General features: G+C 42.9%; 1 protein-coding gene across 1 annotated transcript; it reads right to left on the reverse strand.

Annotated features, from left to right (window-relative positions):
* Window positions 1–5,109: 5,109 nt before the first annotated feature.
* LOC307234721 (N-acetyllactosaminide beta-1,3-N-acetylglucosaminyltransferase 3-like) lies at window positions 5,110–6,361 on the reverse strand (the record flags this gene model as incomplete). The annotated part of the gene is made up of 3 exons (XM_080006582.1): window positions 5,110–5,123; window positions 5,711–5,898; window positions 6,027–6,361. 3 exons carry the CDS (start codon window positions 6,359–6,361, stop codon window positions 5,110–5,112), a joined length of 537 nt encoding a protein of 178 aa, XP_079862708.1.
* Between the last annotated feature and the right edge of the window lie 6,657 nt (window positions 6,362–13,018).

Consider the following 13,018-nt stretch of genomic DNA (forward strand, 5'->3'; position numbering starts at 1 on the left):
CCACCGCGATGTCAGGGTCACGGCTCGACCCTCCTCCAGCGGACGAGCAGCACTCGTCGAGGAGAGTTTTCGTTTGAATTGTATTTGTGGCAGGAAGTCAATGAGAAAGTAAAGGGGAAAGAGATCCCGACCGGGTGGACAGGTCATGGCAGGAGGGTCCAGGGGGAGTTTGAAGAGTTGGGTCTTCACGCACGACACAGAGTTGAGAAGCAAGCGTCAGTCATGTGGAAGCGATAGATGTTTTGAATATATATTTTTTTAGATATTATCCAGGTTGAAGCATTCATTAGAACTAGTCTATGAAGTTGATAAAATGACATTTCTCCTCTCCAATGCTGACTTAAAGACATTTAACATTTAACTATATCATGATATTATGATCAAATCCCAGACGATATATAAATATATTGCCAATCAAGCATTCATATAAACATATAAACACACTATTTATATTGGTTCTGTTTGGAAAGGCTACGCATGCGGGCTCCAGTCCATCTACCGCATCCTTTTTAAATCTTTTATTTTTTAGAAAGAAACACAGCAGAATATTTTTTTCGATACCTACATTTCATCATGTGCAGTTTCTTCGTGGACATTTTGGAATTAATTCCTCTTTCGTTGTTTCATCATGGTGCTGGTAAGCCAGTTCAAATAGTTGTTAATATTAAGGTTACTATGTGCGATTCCAGTTCAAATACTTGTTCATATTTAGGTTACTCTGTGTTATGCCAATTCAAATACAGTAATGGTTAATATAAAGGTTACTATGTGTTATGCCAGTTCAGATAGTTGTTCATATAAAGGTTACTATGTGTTATGCCAGTTCAGATAGTTGTTCATATAAAGGTTACTATGTGTTATGCCAGTTCAGATGGTTGTTCATATTAAGGTTACTATGTGGTATGCCAGTTCAGATAATTGTAATATTAGGGATACTATGTGTTGTGCAGTTGAAATATTTGTTAATATTAGGGTTGCTATGGGTGATGCCAGTTCAAATGGTTGTTAATATTATGGTAACTATGTGCTACGCCAGTGCACAAGGTCGTTAATCACCACCTCTATCTTGGTGGAACTCTTTCAGCACATTTAAAGAGTTTAGTGTTCATTTGGTTTACAGAGAAACCTCCTTTCTGGATTTTTTTTCCCCTGTGTATTTTACTTTACTTACTCTACTTTTTACTTAATTCTCTTAATGTCAAGTCTTTCAATGTCAGGGTATAAGGGATATTACTAAGAGGAAAGTGGTTCTGCTTTTTGTTTCGCAGGAGAACTGAGGCTGATTTCATTTTACTTTGGGAAACACATTCTTGTGATTCAGATACAAAATTCATGCAAACACAATGGAGTTACTCAGCTCCCTTTCTTTGACTGATGCGTGGCGTTTCTTTAACCCTAGAACAAAATAATTCACTTGGCGTAATGGAAGACTCGACCTTCCACTACCTTTCAATTTGTGAAAGAAGTTAACCGCTTTTATGCCCCATTTATTTAGACAGGGCAAAAGGAGGGTTTATCATGTCTAGAGGAAGCCACTTGAGAAAACACTTTTTAAAAGGCGATCATTAACTGCCCTTAATATTGACAGAGCTCCTTCTAAAGATTCAAAAGTAATTTCTAATTTTGTCAACTGCATTTTATGGAAAATTATATGAATCCAAATTCAATTCAAAAGATGGTGGAATTTTCCTGGAAGAAAAGAAATCCTACTAATGTCTCTTGAATTGATGGAGAATTTATATCTCTGTGTGACTTTGACTTGTCAGCTAATACAATTTAGGATACATTTTTTTCAATGAAGAAAGGCAAATCTACAGGAAACGATGGTTTATTTGTTGGATTTTATATACACTTTTGGGAACTTATTCAAAATCGATGAATCTGTACGTACAAAGAATGCATCAGTCTGGGAGAGATGGCAGCTACAATGAAACCAGGCATTGTATCTCTCATTTCCAAAACAGATAAAGACCCTTTATTAATAGATCATTTGCGTCCTATCACTCTTTAACAATAGATTATAAAATCTTGGCCTTAGTATATGCAAACAGATTAAAAAAAGGGCTTGATCATATCATAGCATAACCCAAACAGGATTTATGAAGACCTATTAGTTGTAATATAAGACTCATCTTAGATTTGTTGTTATTATGCAGATGCAGTTAATTCTGAGGCATTTATTTTGTTTTTGGACTTTTATAAGGCCTTTGACACAATCGGGCACAAACCTCTATCACAGTCCCTCAAGGCATTTGGTTTTGGTAATAACTTTCTTGACATTGCTAGTATGTTTTACACAGTTATCGATAGCTTGGTCATAATTAATTTTAATACCTTTCATGGCTGCCCTATTTCTCCTTTTCTATTTGTTTTAGTCAAGTAATTATAGTCCATTCATATTTTTGGTGGAGAGTTAAACATTTACCAAATGGCAGATGATATAACGCTTTTTCTAAAAGATAAGAAACAATTAATTTGATTAACCAATTCTCCAATGTTTCACGTCTGAGATTGAATATGTCCAAGTGTGAAATTTTGTCTCTGCACAATTGTGATGATTCTGCAATTGAAAATATCCCGTTAAAGATTCCGTTAAGTATTTGGGAATATGTAAGACTTCAACTCTTGTAGCTAGACAGCATCTCAATTCCTCAACCGGACTTAAAAGAGACCAAGACTATTTTTATCATTTGGTTTTAAGGGATTTGTCTATCCTAGGTAGAGTTCTCCTCTCAAGAGGAGGGCCTATCTCATTTTGCATATCCATCTTTATCTTTATTTGTAAATGATTCAACAGCCACTGAAGTAAACACAGTTGTTCTACATTTTATTTGGAAGAATAAATCACATAAGCTTAAGACATTTGTACTTTCCAATAGTAAAGCAGGAGGAGGTCTTGAAGTCCTGGATTTCAATGATAGTATCTTATACCTGTAGGGTTAACTAGCTTAAAGAAAACAATTTAAAATTTTTACTTAAATTTGTATTTCATTCCAAATCACATTTTCAAAAAAAATTGGGGGTCTTTCTTTTCTTTTCGACATGTAATTTTTTGCCAAACAGATTGCCAGTCAGGTTGTCAAAATTCCATCAGCAAGCCCTTCTAGTTTGGAAGCTCATGTCTTTGGTCCACAATTTGTCACCGTACAAAACTTTCCCCTGGAACAACTGCGACAAACTTATCAGAAACAAATCCCTCGTCTTTCCTAAATGGGTCCAAAGAGATATAAACCATATTTTCCAGCGTTTAGATGAATTTGGTAATATTCTGTCCTATGAACGCTTTATCTCAGGACAGATTTCCAATTCTTTTCAGAGAATTAAATTCCTTAACTTGTGGTGTTGCAAATTAATTGATTCAACTTGTGAAAATCCACTTAAGTTATGGTGGGAATAATATAACACAGCCTTTACTGATGATTGATGGAATTGAACTAACAGATATAAAGTGTAACACTAAGCATATTTGTCAAACCTTTCAATGAACTGGAGAAGGGCGTGGCTCTTACTTTATAAGTACTGTATTTCAAACAAGGCTAAGGAAGTCCATTTCAAAATATTACATAAAATATACCCTGTTAACTAAGACCTTATTGCTAAGTTTATACACATTGATATATGTTGTACCGTTTTTAAACATAATATAGAAACAATTTCTCACTTATTTTTTTGATTGTGAAATATTCCAAAAAATTTGGCCAGATCTAGAGCCTCGCTTTTTTGATGCTGCAAACTCTGTCTACTCTTTTAATCTTAAATATATTTGTTATTATGATAATCCAGATCATGGCGTTCTTAATTAATTAATTAATTAATTTCATTATTCTAGGTGCACAGTTTTTTATTCAGAAACAGAAATGTTCTAAATTACTACCTAAGATCCCACTTTTTCCCCTAGAACTGAATTCTCTCCTTAAATCACTCAACTGAACACTAAAACAAAAACAACAAAAAAGTAATACACTGTTGAAACAACATGAAACCTTTTCCCCCTGAAATCTCTGACTGAATATCTTTGTCTGTGTATATATATGTATGTGTACCCCTGCTTTTTGCATTTCTTATTTGATTTAATTGTCTCACTATTTTCACCTTATGTGCATCATATGTATTAGTGTCATTTAAATCTGATCTCTATGTGCTGATCAGATATACAAACAATCGGATTTTACCTGAATGTTTGTATATTGTCCTTTTTGTTAATAAAAAAAAAAAAAATTGCAAGTTTTTCATAAATTCCTGCTCCAAATGTAGATCGATGTGGATCACTTGAACCACAAGACGTCCCGGTTCCAAAATGACCTCAACCACGGGTATGGCCGCTGTCATGTTCCAGACAGTTTGTGGAAAATGGGGGGACAGTGGCTCAGGGGCTCAGGAGGTGGAGCGGGTCGTATAGTAATCGGAAGATCGACGGTTTGATCCCCGGCTCCTCCCGGTAGCGTGCTGAAGTGTCCCCTCACACTGCACACCCTAACTGCTCCCCTTGCACCACTGTATGGCAGCCCACTGCTCCTAGATACATCAGTTACTAGGATGGGAAAAATGCAGAGAAATTCATTGCCTTGCCTTACCACTTGTACTCTGTGCAATGACAATTAGTTGAATCTAATCAAATAATAAATAAAAATCGGAACTAAAACAATATGTGTAGGACCCCCCCCCCTGTAGGATTCAGTGAACAAGTGAAAGTGGCATCTGACCTGTCTGGATGAACTGAAGGAGTCACTTAATGAGCATGTTGTTGTGGTCCCAGTTAGTCGTCCAACCAGAGGAGTGGAAAGATCCCGCCAGCAACAAGGCGGAAAAATGTGAGCTGCTGCATTACACAATTTCCCTGCAGGGATCAATAAAGTACTTGTCCGTCCATCTATTTTTACTGTTACCGACCACAATAGCATGCACAAAGACAAGCCTCAACATCAAAGTTCAATCTTTACTTTCTGAATTACAGAGAGGTCACCGTGGACGATTATTGCAAGAAGCCTCAAGATTATTGCTGTGGATATTGCACACGCACACCTCCACACTAACACTGCACACACACACACACACACACACACACACACACACACATACTATGGTCAGTCCTATTCCCCTTCATCATCATCAGGTAGCTTGTCCTGTGGCAGAGCGAAGAGATACACATTAAATGAATTGAGAGAAGCCAGTTTTAATTTTGTACCCCAGTTTAGTGCAGGATGCAAAGTACCAGCGACAGCCAAAGGGTGACACTCAACCAAGTGCACGTTTATATGGACGCAGAAATGTAGCTATAAATAACTATAAACACAGTGCTAATATTTCGTGGCACTGTCAATAAGAACCTATAATAATAAAGTCAATTTAGGATTGTTAATAAAGATCTATTTATATTGATTTACAGATTATATTCATAACACATCTGGATTTTAAAAGCCATTGTTATATAGGAACCGCTGTGATAAGGAACTTGACGTAGTGCTTTATTTTAAGGGTTATTAAGCCTCATAGGACACTATGATCACAAAGCCCTCAAAAGGCTCTTCTACCAGAGGTGGTGAAGACATAATCTGTTGGTCCTATGAAAGAGATCTGCAGAGAACCTTAAAAATTGACTTGATAACCCCTCATCAATTACCATGGGCTCTTCTAGATTGTGTCAATAAAAAACATGTTCATTCTTAATTACACATCATCACATTTTATTTTAATGTCGTGTATCTGGTGCCACATAATGTATATCTGAGCCGGTAGGAATCGGACAGCAGGAATCCACCGCCACCGCAGAAAGGGTGGTAGGTCTCTGACTCCCGCACCTGAACAGCAACATAGAACTTGTTGCCCAGTATTCGAATGGGCCCATTGTCCAGGATCAGGTGTCCAGTGAAGAGGTGCTTGCTGCCGTTGTGGTCCAGACTCCGGAGGAACTCTACCACGTCGTCCCCGTTGGCAACGACGTCGTCATCACCGTCAAGCAGAACCGGTGCGCGGGGGACAGTTCAGTTCCATCCACTCCAGGAAGAGCACCTGCTTCAAGGTCGGGTTAGAGAGGACGTCGTTGTAGTTGCGGTTTCTCCAGCTCCGGGAGCTTGTTCAGCCGCTGCTTCTCAAACATGGTGCCCGCCGTTCCAGAGATGAAGATCCTGCGAATCCACACACCGTTGCATAATCGCTCCTCGGCCCAAGTATTCCGTAGGACCTCTCGTCGCTCGTACCACCCAGGGGAGGACTTAATGACCGGCGGTAGAAAAACGTCGACGGATCGATCAGCGCCACCGCATCTGCTGGGAAGATGGAGCAGGATTTGGATGTGCCGACAGGAAGCGCTGAATGTGATCGGGGAGAGAGGAGGAGCCTGTGACGTTGGCAGCAGACACATTGTGTTTACAGCGCGGCCGGGGGGGAAAAACTAACGAAGCGCTGTTGGTGGCTGTCTTCTTGTGAGCGCCTGTTATTCGCAACACGTTGTTGGGAATGTCGTTCTCTTTAAGATAATTGTCCTCAATGACAATTAAGAACCAAGCAGCCATCGGCAAGAACTCCGCTTCCCGAATTTGACGGCAATGCCTGCTTCCCATCATTTATACTGTACTCTGTAACAACAAAACAATGAAAAATAAAAAAATCATAATTTTTACATCAGCAATTCTCATTCCAGAGAGCTGGGATGGAGTTAACACTTTACAGCTTAACACTGCACACACCGCTGCGTATGAGACAAGTTCCATTCTGTAAATGATAATCACTCCACAGTTTCCTCCTGACTGTTACTATTAAAGTCTAAGTGGCACAAAGGTTAAAGAGGACCTATTATGAAATTATTATATATCAGCACATTTGGGTCTCTGATGGGCCTACTGTCACCCAAACTGTGAAATAAGACAACCCAGTCAGTTTTTGTGAGGTGTCTGTTGTATGTGTGTCAACAAGCTGGTCACATTTGCGTCGCCTTCCTACGTCACAGTAGCCCCTTTCCCACATGGAATGCATAACATTGCTGGATAATTCATATCCGGAAAAGTCAGTAGGCAGTCATTCCCACATTGCCTCCTACACGGAAAAGTTCCGTCTGGAGTCTGTTTCCACATGTAGACGACTGTTACGGATACATGACGTAATGCTCGCGCAAAGGTGTGTTATATCACACGAGACTAGGCAACAGAATAGAATTGGACCAGCGCTTTGCTCCCCGTCTCCCTGCGCCCTGGACTCTTCCCTCCGCTGATGGAGCGGGGACAGAGCCCTCGTCCCCGGACGCAAGAGCCCAATGTTATTAAACCATGGGGATCATTTTCAACCTGTCCCACACTCTCTGCCTCTCCCCGTTAAGAAGAAAAATAATAAAATGTAAGAATATCAAAAAGTCTTTGTAGAGACTGGACGTGTTTCAGATTCCTGTCTTTACAGCCGAGCGCCACGGTTCGGATCAGACTCAAAATGTATTTAGTTTTTTCCACAAAAAAAATAAAATAAATATATATTTGTATGAAATAGATATTGATAAAAACCCACTATTTGCGCGTTACTTGGATTGGACTCCACTCCTACTTTACGGCAATGTTACTGCTTCCATTCCCACACACTTCCATTCACAGCTGTTCAGGAAATATGCCGGAAATGATACAACTTTGAGAGTGGTGAAATTTAGGGAACGACTTTTACGGAACATCGACACCGGCTGCCATTCCCACATGATGCCAATACGGAACATTGCCCGTAGATGTATGGCTGTCAGAGCATAGCCCTTTAAAATCGCCTGTCGAGCCAGGGAGAAACTGCGCAAGCGCGTCTCCATACGCCCACACAAGCGGAGAGGCATGCCGTGGTTACTGGTAGCAATGGCACCAGTAACCACAAATTGAGCCTCCCGCCACATTATCTGGGCAGGGAGGCTCACACCCATGTTCATGTGTTTGGTGACATCATGTGGTGGGCCTGATGTGAGGCTTCGGGCTCAAATTTACATTTCGGGCCATGACGCTCCTATTTCTGAGTGGACAGGGGGCCCCGATAAACACACTGTGAAAACACACTGGCTGGAGGGACGGGAAATAAAGACTGTGTGTATTTCCTGTAAATTAACTCCATGGCTTTGATACAGTGTAATGTCTTTTTCGTGTCAAAACTGGAAGTCGAGCCGACAGACCAGCAGCACAAATCCGTACTCCATGGCAGCTCAGGTTCTGCGCACCTTCCTGCCCCTAACCGTGGAAGCTGCTGGGGACGGTGGAAGGGATTCCTGTTCCAGCCCCTCATCCTGTCAGTGGGGGGAGGCTGGGACGTCTCCTGGGCCGGAGCCGGTTGGCCCTGGGCCCTCGACATCCAGACAACCGTTTGGATCCCGACTGCTCCTGTGATGAGCTGGGGTTCTGTTCTTTTTCGTGGTGCAGGGACCGCGTCCATCGGGGCATGAAGCTCAATAATGCCAGCGACTCCTTCTGCTGCCGCTCTAACTTGAGGGTTATTGGAGTCCACAATGGGCCCAAATATGCCCGACACCTTGACCGGAGCATCTAGGAGCCTGGTCTTCTCCTTCTCAGATATCTGAGACGGGTTCAGCCACAGGTGGCTTTGCGCAGTTCCACGTAAGTCTCGGGGGTGGCCTTCCCCTCCAGGTCCCATAGGAGCCTGGCGTGGTAGGCCTGCACCAGGCAGATGTTGTTGGGCAGTGCTGCAGCCTGCCCTGCGGCCTTGTAGGACCCTAGGCTAACATTGAGAGTGAATATTTCTTTGAAATGAACTAGTATACCTAGCTTATGAGCTTCTGCTAGGAAAAAAAGTTCCACAACAACATAGCTACCACTGCACAACATAGTGAACTATTCGCTGCACAAAAATACCTTTGCCCTAAATATGACTGACCTATTTTGGATATGTCCGCATTCTCTTGAGCTCAGAGTGGCTCAGTTGTCAGCGCTGTTGCCGCACAGCGAGAAGGTCCTGCGTTCGAATCCTAGCCGTCCCAGGCCTGAACTTGCATGTCGTCCCTGTGTTTGTGTGGGTTTCCTCCCACCATCAAAAGACAGGTGTGTTGGGGGTTGATACTCCTGTCGGTGCCCCTGACCAAGGCACCGGCAGAAAAATCTGGAGTTGGTTCCCGGGTGTGGCACTGCAGCTGCCCACTGCTTCTCGGTATAGGATGGGTCAAGTGCATATGATTAAACATATTTGTTTGTAGCTACTTGTACAATGACAATAAAGAGATATTCTATTCTATTCTACAGGGGACAAGGGCCATTATTAGCAGACCGGTCATTATTCCGACATAATCGACTGCTTATTGCTGCTACAGACCAATCAGAATCGAGTATTCCACAGAGCTGTGTAAAAAATAGAATCATTGACTTACTGACCAATAATCTACGAATCGAACAGCAGATTTATTGTTAGTTTATTTCCCCCGTATCTGGGAGTTGGACATGAAATTGGAGATGCAAAATATAGAAAAGTGGAACGGTTAGCGGTTAAGAATGTTAGGGCTCCTTACTGGCTCTAGGGGGAAAGGGGAACGGGGGAGTCCATAATGGACACAAGTGACAGTTTTATCTCTTTAGCTTTGAAACACCTATTATTCAACCTATACTGTCTTTTTCAGTGTGCATGGGAACTTCATTTTGAAATCAAAAGGCCAAAGACTAGATCCTAGGATTATATAGACCTTCTCTGAGTGCTCCCAAGACAAAAGGAAAAAAGCTACTGAACTTTGAAAATTGAGTCATGTCACTTGTGGACGGTCCCTAATACGCCATGGAACCGAACCATCGGACCGACTCTCCGCGCTGTTGCTGTCCGGGAAGCAGCACCTCGTACTGGGGAAGAGACCGTCCGCTCTCCCTCGGGAGTTGCGGACGCACGTCCGTTATGAAGTCACGTTATGACGTGAAAACCGGCTGAATACAATTTTTCCCGAATGAATGAAGGAATCTTGCGTAGTTTTCAGTCCTTCAGGACGTGTAGGGGGCGGCTCTCAGCATCCAGGGCTTGACGCGGGTGGGCCGCCGCTGGTTTTCATCCAGTGGGACCGTAGGGGCGCGTCATTAGCAGCGTGTGTGTGTGTGTGTGTGTGCGTGTATGTGTGCGTGTGTTGTGCGTGTGCGTGTGGAAAACCGCCGTGTCCGCGCCGTATAAATGGCTCCGCCCCTGGGAGGTGAGGGACTGTCCATAAACTGCTGTTTCTGTTTCTCTTCCCTACCGGTTCTGCGCACGATCGGTTCTCAAAAACAAAAAAACAAAAAAAAAAAAAACGAACCAGGAGTCGGTGTCCCTGGAAGGGCAGGAGCTCGAATTGGTCCTCATCAGATCGAACAAAACACGACCATCCGCCATCTCTTTTAAACTGCACTTCGACACCGAAATAGGTCGGAATAAAATCCCAATCGCAGCAGAAATGGATTTAACTCTTTAAGAAAGCGTCAAAAACGGCTTTCACTCACCTGGAGTTCACCGTGGATGGAACCCAATAAAACCAGAGACACCGTCCAGGACCGTGAAACACCCTCATTCAGGTCCACACGCCTCCCCCTCCTTTATATACATAGAGCATGCCACGAGTCCCCAAATAACAACGCCTCAAACATTTATTGTCGTCAATATTTTAGCATCCCTTGATATTTTCACTTTGGAAAAGTGCAGTAGCCGATGAATATTTGATCGTGGGCTCAGGGCTCCCACTCACCCGCCTCTGCTTCGGAACTCCTACCGACGTGCGCCCCGTTGAGCGCCCGGCGGGCGGTCCCGTCCTCCTCCACGACGACGTCAGCCGATCGGAGGAGGCGTCATTGAAGACGTCCCGCGCGCGTTTTCGGGAGCGCGCTTGACGTCACGGTACCTGGTCGGGAAGACCGCGCCGACGGCGGCGAAACGCCCTTTCCGACGCGCCGAGAAAACCCGCCGCTCGGCCCCGCGGCGAACAACGGCGGCGCAGGAACTGCAGAGACACGTTTCTTCAGTACTTTTTTTTTTTTTTTTTGCTTTTGTTTTTATTCATTCGTCCCATCTCTACTTCACATGAATCGCAAAAGCCACTTTGTTTCTTTAGTCTCTAGTCGGCAAAGTCCTCGGCGAGTCAGGCGCCCACGCACAGCGCAGGCTGGATTCCTCTGTCAGTGTGTGTGTGTGTGTGTGTGTGTGTGTGTACACTGCATATATACACAACATATACTCACAGTATACATATCATGTATAAAGTCACTAAAAGTCTCTCTAGAGATCAAAACAGGTTCTAAAAAAAAAAATAAAAAAATAAAAAAACAAACAAAAAAAAAAGTCGCACAGTAGAATTCTGTTTGAACCCAACGACGCCCCGAGAGCGTTTGCCATGAGTTTGATCCGTCCTGGCGATTTGGGAGGGAGGCGAGATTCCCGTCTGACCGAGGTTGTTAGGGGCCGTGTGGCCCGAGCGCCAAATATGGTGGCGTTATCCTCGCCATCCTACGATCTACTCGGGTTGGAGGCGATTACTTGCTAAAATGACCGAGGGGCGGCGTCGCGGACGGGGGCCAAACTAATCCCACTTGAGTCAATCTAGAAATGAAAAAAAAAAAATAAAATAAAATGCCTTCCTGAGACGTCGCTTCATTTAAGATGATTTAGTTCCAGACTAGGAAGTCCGAGATTAAGGTCACGGCCGTGTCAGCTCCTTCTGTCTGGTCTTGGTGCTGGTTTTAGTCCAGATAATCCATTTCCTCTATCGTCCCGCTTCCATTAATCAAAAAAATAAACCTGCCTCTGTCCAGGTTTTCGTTTGAGCCGTCACCTAAATGAGCTCTAATCTGCCTCCCGGAAATTTGACTTTTTTTTTTTTAAACCAAGACCAGGGAAAGTCAAGACTATTTTAAAATCGTGACTGAGAAAGGCCATTTCGGTTAGTCCAGATTAAAAGTGTGATTAGGGTCTAAAATGAGGCCTTTCATCGGCGTCCCAGAGTGGTGCAAATCAAGACCGGGGAGTTGGACGTGGATTTGCAGGTGTGCATCCATCACGCCGCCACGCGTGGTGGTACCAACAAGGAGATGTAAGATTTCAGAACAAAACAAAACAGAGATAATCATTCCATATACGGGATTGTGAGAAATCCTACTTTCCATACAGGATTATCCAGTGTGCCATTTACAATGAGGAACACAGAGCGCTGGAGGAAAAGGTGGAGGAGATTGTTTTTTTTTTTTTTTCCTTAAGGTCACAGAATATTCACATTTCCTGTATTAACACTTATTGAGACTATTCTGATTGGCCTGCGCGGTTTGCATTTTGATCGTAGCAGTCACAGCGAAAAAACGTCACAGGTTGAATGTAATGCTCAGTTTCTGTCACGAATGAATACATGAAGTCAGGGTCAAACAGGATATAAAAAAAAAATAAAAAAAATAAAAAATAAAAAAATTGAAATCAACCAAGTTGGCCAAAGAGAAAAAAATAAAAAATAAATAAAAATCCAAAAAACAACCCCAAACATTTGGATAAACCTAGAAATTGAGAAGAAAACCCAGTGGAATTACAGACAGCATGTACCTCCGAAATGAACCAACCAACCAACGTGACCTCGCTGAAAATAGCTGGGAATGTTTCTAGCTTCTCACCCAAAAAATGATAAAAACTCAAGCAAAAGTAATAATAATAATAAAAAAACCAAATTCTTACACCGTGAAAACAAACTCTTAAAGCATTTTCAGTCACGTGTCCACACATATGATGCGCGATCATATGGATGGAACCTCACCTCGGGAATTAATAACCCTCCGGTGGAATTTCTATAAAACAGAAACATTTCTGAAACACTCGGGTTCACCCCGCCGAGTTTTCCCGAAAAAAGTCAGCGATGTTCCGCCGCGGTCGTGTTTTTTTTTTTGATTTTTTTCAATTTGCGATCGACACGCGGACACAGCGGGGGGGGGGGTGCCATCCTCAAAGCATGCATTCCCACGGGCTCCAAGAAGAATCCATTCAGTATTAACACTCTGTGGCAGGCACAAGACACTAAACACCTGTTCCCACATTCGATTCAAACGCTCTGCCGCTCCCCCTGCCCCCCCCCCCC

The sequence above is a fragment of the Zeus faber genome, assembly GCF_960531495.2.
Source record: "Zeus faber genome assembly, chromosome: 9".
Lineage (NCBI taxonomy): Eukaryota > Metazoa > Chordata > Actinopteri > Zeiformes > Zeidae > Zeus > Zeus faber.